The sequence below is a fragment of the Scyliorhinus torazame genome, chromosome 9 (genome assembly GCF_047496885.1).
Source record: "Scyliorhinus torazame isolate Kashiwa2021f chromosome 9, sScyTor2.1, whole genome shotgun sequence".
Lineage (NCBI taxonomy): Eukaryota > Metazoa > Chordata > Chondrichthyes > Carcharhiniformes > Scyliorhinidae > Scyliorhinus > Scyliorhinus torazame.
Genome location: NC_092715.1, coordinates 65,255,671 through 65,278,691, shown reverse-complemented (window position 1 = coordinate 65,278,691; position 23,021 = coordinate 65,255,671). Strand labels below are relative to the sequence as shown.

Sequence of the window (23,021 nt, the reverse complement as noted above, 5' to 3'; positions counted from 1 at the left end):
CTCCCCCTCAAAGGGGAAAGTAGCCTATTGTCATCCAGGACTATGGGACTTTACTTTTACAGTATCAGTCTGGGGGGGAGCCCCCCCCTCCTGCCAGGGCAGGTACAAGCCTGTTCACTAGCCCCGCCCCTGTCTTCGGGACACACCTCCTTTACAGGTTCTTCCATTCAGATTATTTGAGGAGATTCCAAGATCCTGTCAATCATCCAGTCCAGGTGTGAGGAGCCCGGCCCCTTTCCTCAATTGGCAGATGATATATAGGGCGGGGTGGGGCATGCAGACAGTTTGTTCCTGTTGTCCTGGGAATTGATCTAAGTGAGGAAGCATTGGGAGAATGTTTGCAGTAGTATTGGCAGCGTGTCTGCTGGCCCTGCCAGTTTGCAGTGCAGGTAAGGCTGTGGAGGGGGAGGTGCTGCTGCTGCTGGGGGAGGGGGCGCTGGAAAGCCCGGCTCGCTTTCACTGTGAAATTGCTCCGCTCTCAGTGGCTGGAGGGAGCCGGGGGGCTCCGAGGTTTCACTGGACACCCATTCGTTCAGGTTCCGTCGCCTGAGTGAAGAAGATGGCACAAGTCTGAGATCAATGCACATTTTTTGTATTTCATTCAAACATTCATTTTAAAACAGAAAGATTTTAGTTCCCTGTTCCGTAGAAGGAAAAAGTTAGTGTTGTTCCAGAGTCAATGTCTGAGCCGGGACTGGCCTGATTTCGCTAATCGCAACTGAACAATTTGACTGGGCGCAGCTTCCATTTGTCCCCAGTCTATCCAGCATTGTACTGGGACTAAAGGGAAAAGACACTTTTATTGTTGTGAAGGCGAGGAGAGACAGTGAACATGTCGGGGTTTTGTTGTGCATTTTGGAACTTTTTGGTGTAAATTGTATTAGAATAAAACCTGTAATGGCGAGTTAGTGATTCCCAGGTTGTAAATTAGTTTACGGTTGGATTAATGGGAAAACTGTTCTAGTTACAAGTTGAAGTGAAATTGTAAACCTTTTTGAATGCCATGTTGCTGCAGTCTAAACATTCTGCCTTGCGGTAGGGGAGACAGTGAACTATCTAATCTTGGATCATAACGCTTACTTGTTCACTGGTTCAGAGATTTTACACTGTTGGCGTTCGCCATTGTTTGTGCCACTGACGATTCGATTAATCTCTGAAACATTATCAGGATATAATACAATTAGATTGGGCGCAGCTTCCATTTCTCGTTTTGTCCCCAGTCTATCCAGCACTGTCCTGGGACTAAAGAGAAAATACACTTTTATTATTGTGAAGGCGAGGAGAGAAAATGCTGGAGAAATTAGCAGGTCTGACAGCATCAATCAAAATAACATGATTTACAAATTTTGGCACCATCTGCCATTGTTTGTGATGCACCATCAATTGCACAAAGACTAAAGTTGGGTACAATTGTGGCGTTATTACAGTCCGATGCATGGCCTCCTGCAGCTGGTGAAATGTCAGGGCACTGGAGGTCATGCATATTTATACAGTTCTCCCTGGGCGGAGCCAGCTGGCAGGAGCTACCGGGGAACCTGTAGTGCAGGTCCTACCTTACATCTCCTATTACAGTGGTTCACCACATTCACCCCATGTTAAAAATGAGTCCGGCGGGGGTGACGTGAAACTATATACAATTAGTGCAATTATGTACAGTGGTAGGAAAAGAAAAGTCCATGTTGTCGGTCCGGAGTCTGTCAAAGGTTCAGCCGGTCCGGTGCTTTGGTGCTTCATTGGGAGCGGCGTAACAGTGGCGGCGAAGTCGGTGCTGGCGGTGGTGGAGGTGGCACCGATGGCGGTGCTGATGCTGGCCAGTCATCGGGGAACTCCGGAAGCGTGCCAAAGTGCTCTTCGTCCTCTTGTGCGGAAAAGGGGAGGGGGGGGTGGTCTGGTGGGGTCAATATTGGTGGTGCGGTGGACCGTGGGGGGGGGGGGCGTGTGCGCATTGGTGAGGGTGTGTGTTTGGGGGGGGGGGGGGCGTGTGCGCATTGGTGAGGGTGTGTGTTGGGGTGGAACCTGATGGTGCCAGGTCCCTGAGTGAGACAGTATCTTGGCGGCCGTCGGGGAACTCAACATAGGCATATTGAGGGTTGGCGTGGAGCAGGTGAACCCTGTCCACCAAGGAGTCCGCCTTGTGAAGTCGGACGTGCCTACAGAGAAGGACCAGCCCTGGAGCAGTGAGCCAAGTCGGGAGCGACACCCCGGATGTGGACTTCCCGGGGAAGGAAAAAACACGTTCATGGGGTGTGCTATTAGTGGCAGTGCACAATAGTGCCTGGATGGAGTGTAGAGCGTCAGGGAGGACCTCCTGCCAGCGAGAGGCAGCTGGACCGTAGGGCCAGCTGGACGGCCCTCCAAACCGTCCCATTCTCCCATTCTACTTGCCAGTTTCCCCGGGGGTTGTAGCTGGTCGTCCTGCTGGAGGTTATCCCCCTGCTGAGCAGGAACTGACGCAGCTCATCGCTCATGAATGAGGATCCCCTGTCATTGTGGATGTAGGTGGGGAAACCGAACAGAGCGAAGATGGTGCTGAGGGCCTTGATGACGGTGGCAGACGTCATATTGGGGCATAGGATGGCGAAGGGGAATCTGGAGTACTCATTGACCACACTGAGAATGTACGTGTTATGGTCGGTGGAGGGGAGGGGCCCTTTGAAATCCATGCTGAGACGTTCAAAGGGGTGGGAAGCCTTAACCAGGCGCGCACAGTCTGGCCGGTAGACTTGCGGCTTGCACTCCGCACAGACCTGGCTGTCCCTGGTGACTGTCCTTACTTCCTCGCAGATTGCGAGCTTTGACCAGATGGTACAATCGAGTGACCCCCGGGTGACAAAGGCTGTCGTGTACGGCCCGGAGTTGGTCCACTTGTGCGCTGGCACATGTACCTCGGGAGAGGGCGTCTGGGGGCTCGTTGAGTTTACCGGAGCGATACAAAATCTCGTAATTATAGGTGGAGAACTCTATTCTCCACCAAGATTTTATCATTTTTGTTCTTGCCCCGCTGTGTGTCATTGAACATGAAGGCTACCGGCTGTTGGTCCGTAAGGAGAGTGAATCTCTTACCGGCCAGGTAATGCCTCCAATGCCGCACAGCTTCAACGATAGCTTGGGTCTCCTTTACGAGGGATGAGTGTCAAATTTCAGAGGCATGAAGGGTGCGGGAAAAGAATGCCACAGGTCTGCCTGCCTGGTTTAGAGTGGCAGCAAGGGCGACGTCTGAAGCGTCGCTTTCGCCAGCTGCAGCAGGAGGCCACGCATCTGACTGTAATAAATTGATGCACGATCAATTGCACAAAGACTAAAGTTGGGTACAACTGTGGCTTTATTACATTCAGATGCGCGGCCGCCTGCTGCAGCTGGAAAAATGGCAGGGCACTGGAGGTCATGCATATTTATACAGATCTCCGTGGGTGGAGCCAGCTGGCAGGAGCTACCGGCGAACCTGTATTGAAGGTCATACCTTACATCTCCTATCACAGTGGTTCACCACAGTTTGTACCACTGACATTCAGTTAATCTGTCACTAAAACGTTATTAGGCTATAATGTTGTTCAAAAATACAATGGTGTGCACTAGTTTGGCTGAACAGAGCAAACTCCATTTGGGGAGTTAACATGTAATGTAATTTGAAATAATGTTGCCCTCCTGCATTAGTTAATTATTGTAGTTTAATTCCATAGGACTGTGTAGAGCAGAAGGTCTTACCTCTGATATAGTGTGATTTTAGCTTCCAACATGACTGTCTTAAATCACAAAGCAGTTTCCTTTTATTTGATGTATGGTTGGAAACAGTTAGGTGAAAGGTGGAAAGAGAGTCATATTTCTGTAGAAGTATCAAGAGCTCCAGTTAAGATTTGCTAAAGGTCAGTTATGAGGAAGCCACAAGTGTGACTTTAGCACCTTCCAAACACACGACCACAACCATTTAGAAGGACAGGGCAGCAGATACCTGGGAACACCACCACCTGGAGGTTTCCCTCTCCACACACCATCTTGACTTGGAAATATATTGCTGTTGCTGGATCAAAATCCGAGCATTCCCTCCCTCACAGCACTGATGTGACTAGGGTGAACATTTTGTTAAGGTGTTTGAACCTACTTCACCATTATATTAAGAGCTTTTTGTTTTGAAATGACCTATTGGGTACTGAAACGAGATGTAATTTGCATTTTTTCCATTCCTCAATGTCACAGTCGCACAGTGGTTAGCACTATTGCTTCACAGTTCCAGATTAGATTCCCAGCTTGGGTCACTGTCTGTGTGGAGTCTGCCTGTTCTCCCTTTGTCTGAAGAACCGCACATCTAGACATAGGAACAGCTTCTTCCCCACAGCTACAAAACTCCTCAATGACTCCCACTCAGACTGATCTGTTCCCTGTAAGAACACTATTCACGACGCACTATGCTGCTCTTGCTCATGTATCTGCTTTGTTTGGCCCTTTGTTCCGCACTGTAACCAATCACTGTTTGTCGATGTACCATTTGTCAAGGTTCTCTGTTGATTATTCTTTTGTCTATTATATACGTACTGTGTACGTTCCTTCGGCCGCAGAAAATACTTTTCATTGTACTTCGGTACATGTGACAATAAATCAAATCAATGTCTGCGTGGGTTTCCTCTGGGTGTTCCGGTTTCCTCCCACAAGTCCCGAAAGACGTGGTTGTTAGATGAATTGGACATTCTGAATTCTCCCCCTCTGTATCTGAACAGGTCCTATAATGTGGCAACTAGGGGCTTTTCACAGTAACTTCATTGCAGTGTTAATGTATGCCTACTTGTGACAAGAAATATTATTATTGAGAATGTGTAATTGCAGTAAAATGTGCACAAAATAGTATTTTAAAGCTGAATGCCATGTAAGCGTGGGTGTATATATTGTCCTCACCCATCCTGAACTGCAGCTGTATATCTGGGAAGGTTGTTGTAACTATCATGACACTATAGAAGGGTGTGGTTGAATACTGATCCATCCCAGGGTAAAGTTTAGAATTACAACGAGCCTAGTTAGTCACAAGGTTTCAAGCTTAACCTAGAGGGGACATTACTACATGATTAGAATTCAAGCTCAAATAGCTAACTATAAGAATAAGGGTTTTCTTTGATTTCATTGCATTCTAAGTCTTTGCTATGTGTAGCAGTGGTGTGGGTGCCTCTTGTTCCCTCCCTCTTAAATACCAGCTTGGTATTTTCTTCTCTGGGTGGGGGATGGGTTGGATTGAAAACCTATTCTGAGCAATAGAGCACAGGAATGGGCCCTTCAGCCTTCCAAACCTGTACCGGGCATGATATGCGCTTGGCCCAATCCCTCAGCACTCCCTAGTGCCATAGCCCTCTTCACCCATCCTATCCATGTGTTTGTCAAAATGCCTTTTGAACGCTGTAAACGTATCTGCTTTCACAACCTCCCCTGGCAATGCATTCCAGGCACTCACTGCCCCCTGTGTTTATACATATATAATTTTTAAAAATACCGTGCTGCGCACATCTCTAAACTTTACCCCACGGACCCTATGCCCCCAAGTGACTGACCCCTCCATCCTGGGAAAGAGTGCCTGTACACCCACCCCATCCACGCCTCTCATAATCTTGTAGATCTCTATCAGGTCACCAATCAGCCTCCACAGTGCGGCAGTACCAAGGTTCTATACAACTGTAACATGACTTGCCAGTTTTTATACTTGATCCCTGTCCAATGAAGGCAAGCATTCCATCTGCTTTCTTGACTACCTTGTCCACGTGTGTTGTCACTTTCAAAGATCTGTGGACCTGTGCGCCCAGATATCTGACTTTCCATATTCCTAAGAGTTTTGACATTGACTGTATATTTCCCCTCTGTTAGACCTACCAAAATGCATTACCTCACACTTGTCTGGATCAAACTCCAATTGCCATTTCCCTGCCCAAGTCTCCAACCTATCTATGTCCTGCTGTATTCTCTGGCAATCTGCAACACCATCTGCCACTCCACCAACCTTGCTGTCATCTGCGAACTTACTGATCAGACCGGCTAAATTTTCCTCCCAAGTCGTTTATGTATACTGTAAACAACAGAGGCCCCAGCACAGATTCCTGTGGAACACCACTAGTCACAATCTTCCATTCAGAAAAACACCCTTCTACTGCTACCTTCTATGACTGAGCCAGTTCTGTATCCATCTTGCCACCTCATCTCTGATCCTGTGTGACTTCACCTTTTGAACTAGTCTGCCATGAGTCACCTTGTCAAAGGCTTTACTGAAGTCCATATAAACAACATCCACCTCTCGCCTCGCATCAATCATCTTTGTCACCTCCTCAAAAAACTTGATCAAGTCAGTGAGGCAAGACCTCCCCTTCACAAAACCATGCTGACTATCACTAATGAGTCCATTTGTTTCCAAATAGGTATAAATCCTGTCCCTGAGCATTCACTCCAATAATTTACTTACTACCGATGTGAGGCTCACTGGCCTATAGTTTCCTGGATTATCCCTACTATCTTTCTTAAACAGCGGGACCATATTCGCTTATCTCCAGTCCTCTGGGACATCACCTGTCAGTCAAAGCCCCAGCAGTTTCCTCTCTTGCTTCCCTCAGTATTCTGGGGTAAATCCCATCAGGCCCAGGAGACTTATCTACTTTAATGTCTTTTAAAACACCCAATACCACCTCCTTTTTGATGTCAACATGACCCAGACTGTTCACACACCCTATCCAAGAATCATTTTCCACAAAGTCCTTTCCTTTGGTGAACACTGATGCAAAGTACTCATTTTGTATCTTACCCATTTCCTCTGGCTCAACACATAGATCCCCGCCACTGTCCTTAAGTGGTGCAATCCTTTCCCTGGCCACACTCTTGCTTTTTACATATGAATAAAAAGCATTGGGATAATAAAAAGCTTTGGGATTCAGCTTAAATCCTGCTTGCCAAGGACTTTTCATGACTCCTCCTAGCCCTCCTAATTTCCCACTTAAGTACCTTCTTACTTTCTTTATACTCCCAAGGGATTTGACTGTCTCCACTCTTCTAGACCGTGCAAAAGTCTCCTCTTTCTTTTTGATGAGGTTCACAATATCCCTCGTTATCCAAGGTTCTCTAAAGTTCCCATATCTATCCTTCGTTCTCTCAGAACGTGACTTTCCTGAATCCTAATCAACTGTCGCTTGCAAGACTCCAACATGTCTGATGTTGATTTACCCTCCAACAGCCGCACTCAAATTCTTCAACTCCTGTCTAATGTTCTCTTAATTTGCCTTTCCCCAGTTTAGCACCTTAATGCGAGGGTTGCCCTCATCCCTATCCAAAAGTACCCCAAAAACCTATGGAATTGTGGTCACTACTCACAAAATGTTCCCCGACTGAAACCTCAACCACCTGTCCAGGCTCATTCCCCAATACCAGATCCAGTACTGCCACTTCCCTAGTTGGACTACCAACATATTGCATCAAGAAGCCTTCCTGGATACACCTTACAAACTCTGCCCCATCCAAGCCCCGAGCACTAAGTGAATCACTATAGGGGATGTTAAAATCTCTTCCCACAACAACCCTGTTACCTTTGCACTGACTGAAAATCTCCCGACCTATCTGCTCCACTATCTCTCGCTGGCAGTTGGGGAGCCTGTAATAAATCCCCCAACATTGTGATTGCTCCCTTCCTGTGCTTTACCCAGATTGTATGAACTCTAAAGTGTCCTCCAGCAGTATGACTGTAATATTTCCTTAAGTAATGCTACTCCCTCACCCCTTTTATATCCGCTCTATCTCTCCTGAAGCATCAACTCTGCCCTTCCTTTCACCCAAGTTTCTGTGATCGGCACAACATCATAGTTCCAAGTACTATGTTCTAAGTTCATCTGCCTTACCTGCTATACTTCTGTCATTGCAACAAATGCACTTCAGGCCACTGCATTTGAGCAGACAGGGCTCAAGTGGAGCTGGACTGGGCGTAGGTACGGTTCTAAACTAATACTGTGTGTCGGTATTCACTCATGAGAGGGACGGTGTGGATATAGAAAACAGGGAGAAGGACACAGAGGTTCTGAGTGGTCCTAGGATGCTGTGGGAAGTGAGGGAGGTGATTGCAGGGGCTCAAACCCAAATTTTCTATTCCTCTATCTTCAGGGGAGGTGCCAGAACAGCTAATGTGGTTCCACTATTTAAGAAATGTTGTAGAGATAAGCCAGGGAACTACAGACCAGTGAGCAGACAAGTTGTTATTACACCTTTTAAGCTAATACTATGGTTCCCGCCTCCCTGCCATACTAGTTCTCCTGAGTGACTCTAGCAAACCTCCCAGTCAGAATATTGGTGCCCCTCCAGTTTAAATGCAACCCGTCCTTCTTGTGCAGATCCCACCTGCCCCGGAAGAGGTTCCGAAATCCGAAACCCTCACTCCTACACCCTCTCTCCTACACCCAGGTTCGATTCCGGCTTGGGTCGCTGTCTGTGTGGAGTCTGCACGTTCTCTGTGTCTGCGTGGGTTTCCTCCGGGTGCTCCAGTTTCCTCCCACAAGTCCTGAAAGACACGCTATTAGGTGAATTGGATATTCTGAAATCTCCCTCTGTGTACCCGAACAGGTGGCGCCAAGGAGATTTTCACAGTAACTTCATTGCAGTGTTAATGTAAGCCTACTTGTGACAATAAAAGATTATCTTTTAAAAAGTTACCCTGTATCCCATGTGCATTGCCTTCTTTATATATCTCCCATGTGGAACCTTGCCAAAGGCTTTGCAAAAAATCCATGTAAACTACATCAACTTTGCTCATCTACACACCTGGTCAAAAAATGCAATTACATTTGTTAGGCTTGATCTCCATCTGACAGCCATACTGACTACCCCTGATCAAACCTTGCCTCTCCAAGTGGAGATAGATTCTATCCTTCAGAATTTTCTACAATAGTTTCCCTACCACTAACGTGAGGCTCACTGGTCTGTAGTTCCCTGGCTTATCTCTACAACATTTCTTAAATAGTGGAACCACATTAGCTGTTCTGGCACCTCCCCTGAAGATAGAGGAATAGAAAATTTGGGTTTGAGCCCCTGCAATCACCTCCCTCACTTCCCACAGCATCCTAGGACCACTCAGAACCTCTGTGTCCTTCTCCCTGTTTTCTATATCCACACCGTCCCTCTCATGAGTGAATACCGACACACAGTATTAGTTTAGAACCGTACCTACGCCCAGTCCAGCTCCACTGTGGTCTTTAGCATCACAGGAACAGGTCCTTTGGCCCTCCAAGCCTGTGCCAATCATGATGCCTGTCTACACTAAAACCTTCTGCACTTCGGGATCTGTATATCTCTATTCCCATCCTATTCATGTTTGTCAAGATGCCTCTATCGTATCTGCTTCCACCACCTCCCCCGGCAGTACGCTCCAGCCACTCACTATCCTCTTTGTGTAAAAAAAAAAAGTAAACTTGGCTTGCACATCTGCTCTAAACGTTGCCTCTTGTACCTTAAAGCTGTGTCACCTAGTAATTGACTTTTTCAACCTGGGGAAAGCATCTGCCTATGCACTCTGTCCATGCCACACAATTTTGTAAACCTCTCACCAAAGAGAAAATGCTGGAAAATCTCAGCAGGTCTGGCAGCATCTGTAGGGAGAGAAAAGAGCTAACGTTTCGAGTCCAGACCATAAGACAGAGAAGCAGAATTAGACCACTTGGCCCATCAAGTCTGCTCATCCATTCAATCATGGCTGATATTTTCTCATCCCCATTCTCCTGCCTTCTCCCCATAACCGCTGATCCCCTTATCAATCAAGAAGCTATCTATCTCGGTCTTAAAGACACTCAGTGAATTGGCCTCCACAGCCTTCTGCAGCAAAGAGTTCCACAGATTCACCACCCTCTGGCTGAAGAAATTCCTCCTCATCTCTGTTTTAAAGGATCGTCCCTTTAATCTGAGATGGTGTCCTCTGGTTCTAGTTTTTCCTACAAGTGGAAACATCCTCTCCACGTCCACTCTATCCAGGCACGTCCACTCTATCCAGTCCTCGCAGTATCTTGTACGTTTCAATAAGATCCCCTGTCATCCTTCTAAACTCCAACGAGTACAGACCCAGAGTCCTCAAACATTCCTCAGACAACAAGTTCTTCATTCCAGGGATCATTCTTGTGAACCTCCTCTGGATGCTTTCCAAAGCCAGCACATCCTTCCTTAGATATGGGGCCCAAAACTGCTCACAATACTCCAAACGGCGCCTGACCAGAGCCTTATATAGCCTCAGAAGTACATCCCTGGATTTGTATTCTAGTCCTTTTGACATGAATGGTAACATTGCATTTGCCGCCTTAACTGCCGACTGAACCTGCACATTAACCTGAACAGAATCGTGAACAAGGACTCCCAAGTCCCTTTGTGCTTCTGCTTTCCGAAGCATTTCCCCATTTAGAAAATAGTCTATGCCTAGATTCCTCCTTCCAAGTGCATAACCTCAAACTTTTCCACATTGTATTTCATTTGCCACTTCCTTGCCCATTCTCCTCGCTTGACCAAGTCCTTTTGCAGCCCCATTGCTTCCTCACTTCTACCTGTCCCTCTACAGAACTTTGTATCATCTGCAAACTTAGCAACCGTGTGTTCAGTACCTTCTTCCAGATCATTAATATATATTGGAAAAATTTGTGGTCCCACACAGACCTCTGAGGCACACCATCCTGAAAAAGACTCCTTTAACCCCACTCTTTGCCTTCTGCCAGTCAGCCAATCCTCTATCCATCCCAGGATCTTGCCCTGAACACCATGAGCTCTTAACTTATTTAACAGACTCCTATGTGGCACTTTGGCAAAGGCCTTCTGGAAATCTAAATAAATCACGTCCACTGATTCTCCTTTGTCAAACTTGCTTCTTGCCTCCTCAAAGAACTCTAACAGATTTGTCAGGCACGACCTCCCTTTGACAAAGCCGTGCTGACTCAGTCCTATTTTACCATGCACTTCCAAGTGCTTCGCGATCTCATCTTTAATAACAGACTCTAAAATCTGACCGAAGTCAGGCTAACCGGCCTATAATTTCCCGTCTTGCAGGTGCCGGGGTTTAGATATTTCAGTAAGCGCAGGGAAGGTGGTAAAAGAGGGGGAGGGGTGGCATTGTTAGTCAAGGACAGTATTACGGTGGCAGAAAGGACGTTTGATGAGGACTCGTCGATTGAGGTAGTATGGGCTGAGGTTAGAAACAGGAAAGGAGAGGTCACCCTGTTAGGGATTTTCTATAGGCTCCGAAAAGTTCCAGAGATGTAGAGGAAAGGATTGATAAGGTGATTCTGGATAGGAGCGAAACAACCGGGTAGTTGTTATGGGGGACTTTTACTTTCCAAATATTGACTGGAAACGCTACAGTTCGAGTACTTTTAGATGGGTCCGTTTTTGTCCAATGTGTGCAGGAGGGTTTCCTGACACAGTATGTAGATAGGCCAATGAGAGGCGAGGCCATATTGGATTTGGTACTGGGTAATGAACCAGGACAGGTGTTCGATTTGGAGGTAGGTGAGCACTTTGGTGATAGTGACCACAATTCGATTACGTTTACTTTAGTGATGGAAAGGGATAGGCATATACCGCAGGGCAAGAGTTATATCTGGGAAAAGGCACTTATGATGCGATGAGGCAAGACTTGGGATGCATCAGATGGAGAGGAAAACTGCAGGGGATGGGCACAATGGAAATGTGGAGCTGTCTGTCCTAGATAAGTATGTACCTGTCAGGCAGGGAGGAAGTGGTCGAGCAAGGGAACCGTGGTTTACTAAAGCAGGCAAAACACTTGTCAAGGGGAAGAAGGAGGCTTATGTAAAGATGAGACATGAAGGTTCAGTTAGGGCACTCGAGAGTTACAAGTTAGCTAGGAAGGACCTAAAGAGAGAGCTAAGAAGAGCCAGGAGGGACATGAGAAGTCTTTGGCAGGTAGGATCAAGGATAACCCTAAAGCTTTCTATAGATATGTCAGGAATAAACGAATGACTAGGGTAAGAGTAGGGCCAGTCAAGGACAGTAGTGGGAAGTTGTGCTTGGAGTCCGAGGCGATAGGAGAGGTGCTAAATGAATATTTTTCATCAGTATTCACACAGGAAAAAGACAATGTTGTCGAGGGGAATACTGTGAAAATAGATAAGTCCCCTGGGCCGGATGGGATTTATCCTAGGATACTCTGGGAAGGCAGGGAGGAGATTACTGAGCCTTTGGCTTTGATGTTTAAGTCATCTTTGTCTACAGGAATAGTGCCAGAAGACTGGAGGATAGCAAATGTTGTCCCCTTGTTCAAGAAGGGGAGTAGAGACAACCCCGGTAACTATAGACCAGTGAGCCTTACTTCTGTTGTGGGCAAAATCTTGGAAATGTTTATAAGAGATAGGATGTACAATCATCTGGAAAGGAATAATTTGATTAGAGATAGTCAACACGGTTTTGTGAAGGATAGGTCGTGCCTCACAAACCTTATTGAGTTCTTTGAGAAGGTGACCAAACAGGTGGATGAGGTAACGCAGTTGATGTGGTGTATATGGATTTCAGTAAAGCATTTGATAAGGTTCCCCACGGTAGGCTACTGCAGAAAATACGGAGGCATGGGATTTAGGGTGATTTAACAGTTTGGATCAGAAATGGCTAACTGTAAGAAGATAAAGGGTGGTGGTTGATGGGAAATGTTCAGACTGGAGTCCAGTTACTAGTGGTGTACCACAAGGATCTGTTTTGGGGCCACTACTGTTTGTCATTTTTATAAATGACCTGGAGGAGGGTGTAGAAGGATGGGTGAGTAAATTTGCTGATGACACTAAAGTCAGTGGAGTTGTGGACAGTGCGGACGGATGTTACAAGTTACAGAGGGACATAGATAAGCTGCAGCGCTGGGCTGAGAGGTGGCAAATGGTGTTTAATGCAGAAAAGTGTGAGGTGTTTCATTTTGGAAGGAATAACAGGAAGACAGAGTACTGGGCTAATAGTAAGATTCTTGGATGTGTGGCTGAGCAGAGAGATCTCGGTGTCCATGTACATAGATCCCTGAAAGTTGCCACCCAGGTTGAGAGGGTTGTTAAGAAGGCGTACGGTGTGTTAGCTTTTATCAGTAGAGGGATTGAGTTTCGGAACCATGAGGCCATGTTGCAGCTGTACAAAACTCTGGTGCAGCCGCATTTTGGAGTATTGCGTGCAATTCTGGTCGCTGCACTATAGGAAGGATGTGGAAGCATTGGAAAGGGTGCAGAGGAGATTTACCAGAATGTTGCCTGGTATGGAGGGAAGATCTTATGAGGAAAGGCTGAGGGGCTGGAGGCTGTTTTCGTTAGAGAGAAGAAGGTTAAGAGGTGACTTAACTGAGGCATACAAGATGATCAGAGGATTGGATAGGGTGGACAGTGAGAGCCTTCTTCCTCAGGTGGTGATGTCTAGCACGAGGGGACATAGCTTTAAATTGAGGGGAGATAGATATAGGACAGATGTCAGAGGTAGGTTCTTTACTCAGAGTGGTAAGGCCATGGAATACCCTTCCTGCAGCAGTAGTGGACTCACCAACACTAAGGGCATTCAAATGGTCATTAGATAGACATATGGACGATAAGGGAATAGTGTAGATGGGCTTTAGAGCGGTTTCACAGGTCGGCGCAACATCGAGGGCCGAAGGGCCTGTACTGCGCTTAAATGTTCTATGACTTCTGCCTCCCTCCCTTCTTAAACAGTGGTGTTACATTTGCCACCTTCCAGTCCTCTGGCACCCTTCCTGCCCCCAGTGATTCCTGAAAGATCATCACTAATGCCTCCACAATTTCCTCAGCTATCTCTTTTAGGACCCTGGGGTTTAGTCCATCCGGTCCAGGTGACATATCCACCTCAGACCTTTCAGTTTCCCCAGATCCTGCTCTGCCCCCTGGTTCTCCTGGAGCTCTGGCATCCCACTGGTGTCTTCCCCTGTGAAGACTGATGCAAAGTAACTATTCAATTCATCTGCCGTTTCCTATTATTACTTCTCCAGCCACATTTTCTAGTGGTCTAATGTCTATTGTTGCCTCTCTCTTACCTTTCATATATTGAAACAATCTCTTCCTATCTTCCTTTATATTACTAGCTAGCTAACTGGCACAAGTACTAACTTGTACTTCATCTTCTCCCCCCCCCCCCCCCCCTTATTGCTTTTTTCGTGTCCTCCGCTCACTTTTGAAGGCTTCCCAATCCTCTGGTTTCCCACTAATCCTTGCCACTTTATATGCTTTTTCTTTAGCCGTAATGCTGTCCTTGACATCCCTCGTCAGTCATGGATGCCTTGTCCTCCACTTAGCATGTTTCCTCCTCCTTGGGATGAATTTCTGTTGTGCCTCCCGAATAACCCCCCAAAACTCCTGCCATTGCTGTTCCTCTGTATTCCCTGCTAGGCTCCTTCTCCAATCAACTCTGGCCAGCTCCTCACTCATGGCAACATGACAAACAACACCAGCTCCCAGTATTTCCAGCTGCACAGGGGAACCAGGCAAGGATGCCCGCTGTCGCCGCTGCTGTTCGCCCTAGCGATCGAACCATTAGCGTTCGCTCTCAGATCCAAAGAGGAGGCAGAGAGCACAGAGTCTCCCTCTACGCGGATGACCTGCTCCTCTACATCTCGGACCTACAAAGCAGCTTGGAAGGAACCATCATGCTCCTGACAGAGTTTGGTGCCTTCTCGGGCTACAAACTCAACATGAGCAAAAGTGAGATCTTCCTGGTGAACCGCAGGGAGAGGGGCAGCACTGGTGGGACTGCCGTTTGAACAGGTCCGACACAAATTCCACTACCTGGGGATCCAAATCACTCATGACTGGACGGGGATCCACAAATGGAACCTGACCAGTCTGACAGAGGAAGTCAAAAAGGACCTGCAGAGGTGGAACACACTCCCACTCTCCCTGGCAGGGAGAGTGCAGACGATCAGAACGTACTGCCCAGGTACCACTTCCTATCTATATCTCCAAGGCCTTTTTCAACGCACTGGACAAATTAATCATGGCGTTTGTATGGGGGGAAAGAATGCTAGGATCACAAAGAAGGTCCTACAGAAAACAAAATCCAGGGAAGGGCTAGCCCTCCCAAACCTACAATTCTACCACTAGGCTACACCCGTATTGCAGTGGGGAAATTGTTGCTTCCAGGGATCACAGGAACGGAATACTCAGTGACCGTTATCTCCGACCACGCTCCACACTATATGAATGTGAGATTGTGATAGGCCGTGCCCAGCGCCCCAAGTGAAGACTGGACACGGAACTCCTGGCCAACAAGGCCTTCTGCCAAAAAAGATCGCAAACCAAACCATAGGCGACTACGTTAGTAACAACCAGGACGGGGAGGTCTCACCCTCCATGTTCTGGGAGGCACTGAAGGCCGTGATCAGAGGAGAGATCATAGCCTACAAGGCAAGCAGAGATAGGGAAGAGGGTGGCCAGGCATCAGCTAGTGTACTCCATTCTGGCAGTCGATAGAAAATACTCAAGAGGCCCCGATGTTAGGGCTGCTGGTGGAGAGGAAAAAGCTGCAAATGGACTTTAACCTGCTATCCACTAGGAAAGCAGTGTACCAACTCCGTCAGACATGGAGGACCTTCTACGAAAACTGAGACTAGGCTGGCTGCCTATTGGCTCACCAGCTGAGAAAACAGGCAGCCATGAGGGAAATAGCACAGGTTATGGATAGCAGGGCTAGACTGGTAACAGAGCCAAAGGAGGTCAATCGGGCATTTGAGACCTACCGGGGACTGTACACCTCCGAGCCTCCCAACGGGGATGTGGGAATGAAACAGTTCCTAGACCGACTGGAATTACTAGTTGTGGGGGAAGACAAGACGGGGGGAGCTGGAAGCACCACTAGACCTGGGAGAAATCATGGAGAGCATGAACTCCATGCAGGCAGGGAAGGCACCAGGACCTGACTGGTTCCCGGCGGACTTCTACTAGAAAATTCGCACCAGTCCTGGCCCCACACCTAAGGGACACGTTTGCAGACTCACTGGCAGGGAGCACCCTGCTCGCCACGCTAGCGCAGGCCACAATCTCACTGATACTCCAAAAAGACGAAGACCTGACGGAATGTGGATCTTGCAGACCCATTTCACTGCTGAACGTGGATGTGAAAATAATTGCAAAGGCCCTGGCCAAAAGGCTGGAGGGCTGCGTACCAAAGGTGGTCACAGAGGACCAAACTGGCTTTGTCAAGGGTAGGCAGCTCACAGAAAACATCAGGTAGCTGCTGAATGTGATAATGACACCCTCCCCCTGGGGGAAGAGAGCACCAGAGTGATCACCTCCCTGGACGCAAAAAAGGCCTTCGACAGAGTCGAATGGAAATACCTCCTCGAGGTACTGGAACGGTTTGGGCTCGGAGCGGGGTTCACCGTATGGGTGAGGCTCCTGTACAACGCTCCCAAAGCGAGTGTCTGAACTAACACCAGCAGCTCTGAATACTTCCAGCTACAGAGAGGAGCTGCCCCCTGTCTCCACTCTTGTTCGCGCTAGCAATCGAACCCCTGGCGATAGCCCTGGAAGGGAATCCGGAGAGGAGACAGAGAGCACAAGAGTTTCACTCTGTGCAGATGACCTGCTCCTCTATGTCTCGAAGCCACAGGACGGATTGAAGGCAATACTGCAAATCCGGGCTACAAACCTAACCTTGGCAAGAGCGAGGCATTCCCAGTGAACCCAAAAGTGGGAGGGACAGAGCTGGAGGGGTACCTGTTTAAAATGGGCCAGAACAGATTCCGTTACCTGGGAATCCAGATAGCCAGTCCACAAGTGGAACCTGACCAGCCTGGTGAAGGAAGTAAGAAAAGACTTCAACAGTGGGGCTCACTCCCACTCTCCCTGGTGGGGAGTGCAGACGATCAAGATGAACGTACTGCCAAGGTTCCGCTTCCTGTTTAGATCCATTCCGATCTTCATCCCCAAGGCCTTTTCCCAAAACGTAGACAGTCTAATCATGGTGTTTGTCTGGGGGGGGGGGGGGGGGGGGGGGTGGGGGGGGGGGGGGAGAACCTGAGAATTCACAAACAGACACTGCAAAGAAGGAAAATCAAGGGGGGCCTGGCCTTGCCAAACCTACAATATTACCACTGAGCAGTAACGGCAGAAAGAGAGAGGGGATGGGTACAAGAATCCAACACTGATTGGGTCAAATGGAAGAGGCGTCCTGTAAAGGAACAACCCTGTGGGCCCTGGCTACAACAGCACTCCCATCGCCCTCAGCAAGATACACAACGAGCCCAGTGGTAGCAGCCACACTGAGAACGTGGATCCAGTTGAGACAGCACTTCGGGATAACTTAAAATGGTCCCCATCTGTGGCAATCACAGATTCCCTCCAACAAGGCTAGATAAGACCTTCAAAAGATGGAGGTGGGACGGGGCATACTGACGGTCGGGGACTTCTATGTAAGGCGCAAACTGGCGACACTGGACAAACTGACGAGGAAGTGGAAACTAACAAAAGGACAGGAATTGAGACACCTCCAAATAAAACATTTTCTCCGCAAAGAGACAGTAGGTTACCCCGGGGCCCCAGAAAACACACTACGAGAGGACCTGATAGGCACAAGCAACGAGAAGGGGAGGGGGGTGCTAGGCACAAGCAGCAAGAAGTGGGGGGGTGGGGGGCGCTGTGTGGTAAAATATGTGGACCGCTACTGGACAGAGCTCGAACACCACTGGATGAGACCAGACAAAAATGGGAGGACGAACTGGGGACAGAGGTAGGGTGGGGACTCTGGAGCGAGCACTGAGCAGGGCGAACTCCACCTCCTGCGTGTGGTGAATGTATTCACCTAATGCATGTATGATACTATAAACCTATGACCTGGAAGTGGTGATACGAGCTGCTCCGCCCTCACCGGGGCCATATATAGACCGGCCGCCTTTTGGCGGCATTCATCTGCACAACTCACACTGGCTAGGCAAGTTCATGATTAATAAAGCCTAATGTTCACTTGCTCTCTCTGCCTCTCGGTGAATTGAAGGTATATCAATTTATTAATCATAGACAGCACTATGGAAGCGCTCTAAAGACAGACAGGCTCGACCTCGACGCCCGCGCGTCCGAAGCCAAGGAGATATTCGAACATTGGCTTTGATGCTTTGAGGCCTACCTCGACTCCTCCACAACGCCTCCCACTGGGACCCTCAAGCTGCGACACCTCCACGCTCGGGTGAGCCATCAAATCTCAGTAATGATCGAGAAAGCGGCCACGTACGAGGCGGCGGTCGCAACCCTCAAGTCACACTTCGTGAAGTCCGTAAATGAGGTGGGGAAACCACAAGAGAAGAGGAAGGGAAAGGGGGAGGACAACAACGACTTGGGGGGGGGGGGGGGGGGGGGGAAATTATAGACCGATCCAGAGGCAACAAAATGTACATGGAGTTAGTTAAATAAACCTCTCTGTAAAGTAAATTAGTGTGGGCAAGAAAAAATGTAATGTATACACACAACTGTTTATAAACAAGACAAAAGCCAATAAAAAGATTTGTTTAAAAAAAAAAAGAAAAATTCTACCACTGGGTAGAGATGGCAGAAAGAGTGATGGAATGGATAAATGAGCCAGAGACCGAGTTGGTGTGTGCGGAGGAGGCCTGCTGCAAGGGGACCTCCCTCCGGGCCCTCGCCACGGCGGCACTCCCATCCGCGCCCAAGAACCGCGCCCAAGAAACACTCCAGCAGCCCAGTGGTGATAGCCACCCTCCGGACGTGGAACCAACTACGGCAGCAATTCAGACTGACCGAAATGTCCGACAAAACCCCCATCTGCAATAACCACAGATTCACGCCTGCACTCACCGACGCCACCTTGAAAAGGTGGAGACAGGACCGGGGGCACATTGAAAGTCAGAGACCTATTCACTGACGGTAGGGTCACAACACTGGAAGAACTGACGCAGAGATTCCAACTAGCTAAAGGCAACAAACTCCGATACATGCAGCTTAACAACTTCCTACGGAGGAGACGAGGACACACCCATTAAGGACACTATTAAAAGAGTTACTGTACGCAGACATCCTAGGCAGAGGGTACTGTAATGACAGGTACAAACGACTGCTAGAGGGCCGACACTGAACTGGACAGGATGAGGAGGAAATGGGAGGAAGACTTGGGGTTTGAAATAGTGTGCGGACTCTGGAGCGAAGCACTGCACGGGGTCAACTCCACCTCCACATGCACGAGGCTCAACCTAACTCCGGTGGAGGATAGATGCGAACGGTGCCAAGGATCACTGACCAACCACGCCCACATGTTCTGGTCTTGCCTGAGACTTGCTGAGTACTGGACAATAGCCTTCTTGGAGACAATAGCCTTCTTGGAGGCAATGTCCAAAGTGATGGGGATGAGGATGGAGCCATGCCCAAAGTGGTGGTCTTCAGGGTATCAGACCAGCCTGATATCTTCGTGGGGAGGAGGGCATACGCCCTTGCCTTTGCCTCCCTGATCGCCCGCCGTAGAATCCTGCTTGGTTGGCGCTCTGCAGCACCACCTAAAGCTACAGACTGGCTGTCCGACCGATCAGAATTTCTCAATGGAGAAAATCAAATTCACTATCCGTGGGTTGGAAGAGGGCTTCCACAAAACATGGGGGCCATTCACCCGACTGTTCCGAGACCTGTTTGTGGCCAACACATAAATAAGTAGCCAGGGGGAAAGAGCCAGGACAAAATAGAAAGAGGAAAGTGAGGGGGGAGCGGGGTGGGTGGGAGCAAGGTGAGGTAGCAAAACCCAGCAAGAAAAGATGGGGAACAGCAGTGAAAAAGGGGGGACAGATGGTGGGGGGTGGGGGTCGAGGGAGAGATGAGCTGGAGGGGGGAGTCAAGGAGAGAGGAGTTTTGGGGGTGGGGGTCGAGGGAGAGATGAGCTGGAGGGGAGAGTCAAGGAGAGAGGAGTTTTGGGGGGGGGTAGGGACGATTGTAGGCTGAGCCAGCCAGACGGCAACAGGCTGTAAATGGAGAAACCTAAGAAGGAACCTTTGTGACTACAATAAATGGAAAATGAACAGCAATGTATATAATTTTGAAAATGCCAATAAAAAGATTTTTTTTTAAAACACTGCAGTTGCATTAATACAAGACACTTAAGGCATTATATATTAATGTGTAACCACTGGTGCATTGAGTATCATCAGTACTTTGTCAAAAATGTAAAACATATGTTGGTTTTATTTGTAATTTAATGGCTGTGACATGAAATTCGCACGCATGTTGAATGTATTATTAGTATCAACTACCAGTAATCTAGGATTTTCCCCACTTTATTGTATACCTAATTTGGTTAGAATTAGATGTCCTTTTCTAAAATTGAAACATCTTCATATAAACCCAATTTCATTTGAGTGACAATTGCAAACTGGAATAACATTTTACGATGGAATTACTAATGAGATTCTTTGTTTCAGGAATTGACCGAAGCTTTCATTTTGACGACCGCGACGGGAACGTTGACACGTTTGCTGCATCTGTACTAACGAGTGGATTGACTACAGTCTTCTTGCCTTTGGTTTACATTATTGTGTTCATCGTTGGCTTGCCTGCAAATGCTATGGCACTGTGGGTGTTTGTCTGGCGAACCAAAATGAAACATCCGGCAGCTATTTACATGGCCAATTTGGCTTTGGCAGATCTCCTGTTCATCATTTGGTTACCTTTGAAAATTTCCTATCATCTCAATGGCAACAATTGGATTTATGGCGAAGGACTGTGCAAGGTGCTGGTGGTGTTTTTCTATGGAAACATGTACTGTTCAATCCTATTCATGACTTGCATCAGTGTTCAACGATATTGGGTTGTTGTTGATCCAATATCTCAATCAAGAAGAAAGACTTCTATTGCCTATGCTGTATCGATTTTCATTTGGATAATATTTGCTTTGGGCACTATGCCATTGTACTTAAATATTCAGCAAACTGCAAATGTTACCAACCTTAATATAATAACCTGTCATGATGTCATGCCTGAAGAGCAATTGGTTTCCAATATGTTTGATTACTTTCTCTCTTTGGCTATTGGTGTGTACTTCTTTCCAGCATTGCTGACATTAACTGCATATGTGTTGATGATCAAAACATTGACAGCTTCTAATAATGAAGATAGCATTGGGAAAAGCCGCAAGAGAGCAATTGAGTTGATCATTACTGTTCTCGCGATGTATTTAGTCTGCTTCACTCCGAGCAATGTTATGCTTATTGTTCACTATTCGCGTATGAAATATGAAAGGAACAGCAATGTTTATGCATTCTATATTGTAAGTCTTTGTCTGTCTGGCATAAATAGTTGCATTGATCCCTTTGTCTATTACTTTGTTTCCAAAGATTTCCGAGACCATGTTAAAAATACTTTGCGGTGTCGTAGTGTCAGGGCAGTTAGAAGTATCCAGGCTTCCTTTGCCTCTAAGAAACTTTCCAAAGGATCTGGTTCGTATTCTTCTGCCAGTAAAGTTACTACCACAACAAGCAGCTGCTGAATGTTAAGTGTGAAGCATCATTTATGACTGTTCAAATGTGGATGTAGTATAGTATGTAATAAACAGTTTTTCTTCATAATTAACTGGTAAGATGTCTAAAGCTCAAAAGCATGAAGTACTGAGCTATTTTGGAAGGTCTTAACTGAAGCTATATTATCAATTTCAAGTCTTCAGTTGCTCCGCTTTGTACAATAAATCTGCAAATTAATGTGGCCAATTTAGCCAAGTATTGCTGAATTATAAACAATTTCTGACTGCCGTTTGCTTATGCCGATCAAAGCAATATTCCCTATTTTAATTGAAAGTGTGTAAATATTTAAGAATGATCCTACATATTGACGTATTTCTTGAATCATCCTGGATTTTTTTATATTTCATGTTTGACTAGAACACCAACATATTTTTTGACTTCCCTTTAACTGCCAAAAGCTTGTACTGTGACTTTTGTTAAGACAATAAATGCGTATTATTGGTACAGTAACTGTTGACCTTTTTCTATAACCTGTTTGAATTTAAAAAATAGCTCTAAAACGAGAGGGAAAGGGGCAAGAGATGTTTAATAGCTGTGTTAAGAATATTAAGAAAATTGTACAGTAAAATGTTTTGAAATATGCAGCTGCTCTCAAAACTGTGAATGATGCATTTGTTTTGAATAAATATATATATTTTTTAAATTGTGAAATGTGATCTTTTTATTTAAAAAAAAAAAAAAAAAAAAAATACACTTGATCACCAATAACCTGCCTGCAGACTTCTTGGGCGAGATTCTCCGACCCCCCCCCCACCCCCGGCCGGGTCGGAGATTCGCCGGGGGGGCGGCGTGAATCCCGTCCCCGCCGGCCGCCGAATTCTCCGGCACCGGAGATTCGGCGGGGGCGGGAATCACGCCGCGCTGGTCGCCGCCCCCCCCCCCCCCCGGCGATTCTCCGGCCCCGATTGGCCGAAGTCCCGCTGCTTCTATGCCAGTCCCGCCGGCGTATATTGAACCAGGTCCCTTACCGGCGGGACCTGGCGGCGCGGGCAGGCTTCGAGGACCTGGGGAGTGACGCGGTTCGATCTGTCCCTCGGGGATGCCCCCATGGTGGCCTGGCCACGATCAGGGCCCACTGATCCGCGGGCGGGCTTGTGCCGTGGGGGCACTCTTTTCTTACACGCCGACCATCAGCCTCCGCCATGGCCGACGCGTAGGTGAACCCCCCCCCCCCCTGCTGCGCATGCGCGGGGATGACATCAGCTGACGCTCCTGCGCATGCGCGGACACGCGCCAGCCTGCGGAGTCCCTTCGGCTCCGGCTGGTGTGGCGCCAAAGGCCTTTCACGCCAGCCGGCGGGACGCCAACCACTCCGTGGCAGCCTAGCCCCTAAAGGTGCGGGCCTAGCCCCTAAAGGTGCGGAGGACTCCGCACCTTTGGGTCGGCCCGATGCCGGAGTCTTTCACGCCACTCCGTCCCGCCAGCACCCCCCGCCCCGCCGGGTAGGGGAGAATCGCGCATTGCTAGCTGAGACATTTCTCCATAGTCTGGTCTAAATCCAAAACAAATTGCAAAATTACAGGGCATAATGGTGACCCACTGGTTTTCACCT

At 47.8% G+C, this 23,021-nt stretch overlaps 1 protein-coding gene across 1 annotated transcript; it reads left to right on the top strand.

Annotated features, from left to right (window-relative positions):
- Positions 1 to 237: 237 nt before the first annotated feature.
- Positions 238 to 22,120, top strand: LOC140429258 (proteinase-activated receptor 2-like). Its single transcript, XM_072516035.1, has 2 exons — positions 238 to 389; positions 20,375 to 22,120. Exons 1-2 carry the CDS (start codon positions 335 to 337, stop codon positions 21,436 to 21,438), a joined length of 1,119 nt encoding a protein of 372 aa, XP_072372136.1. The 5' UTR covers positions 238 to 334; the 3' UTR covers positions 21,439 to 22,120.
- Positions 22,121 to 23,021: the final 901 nt, after the last annotated feature.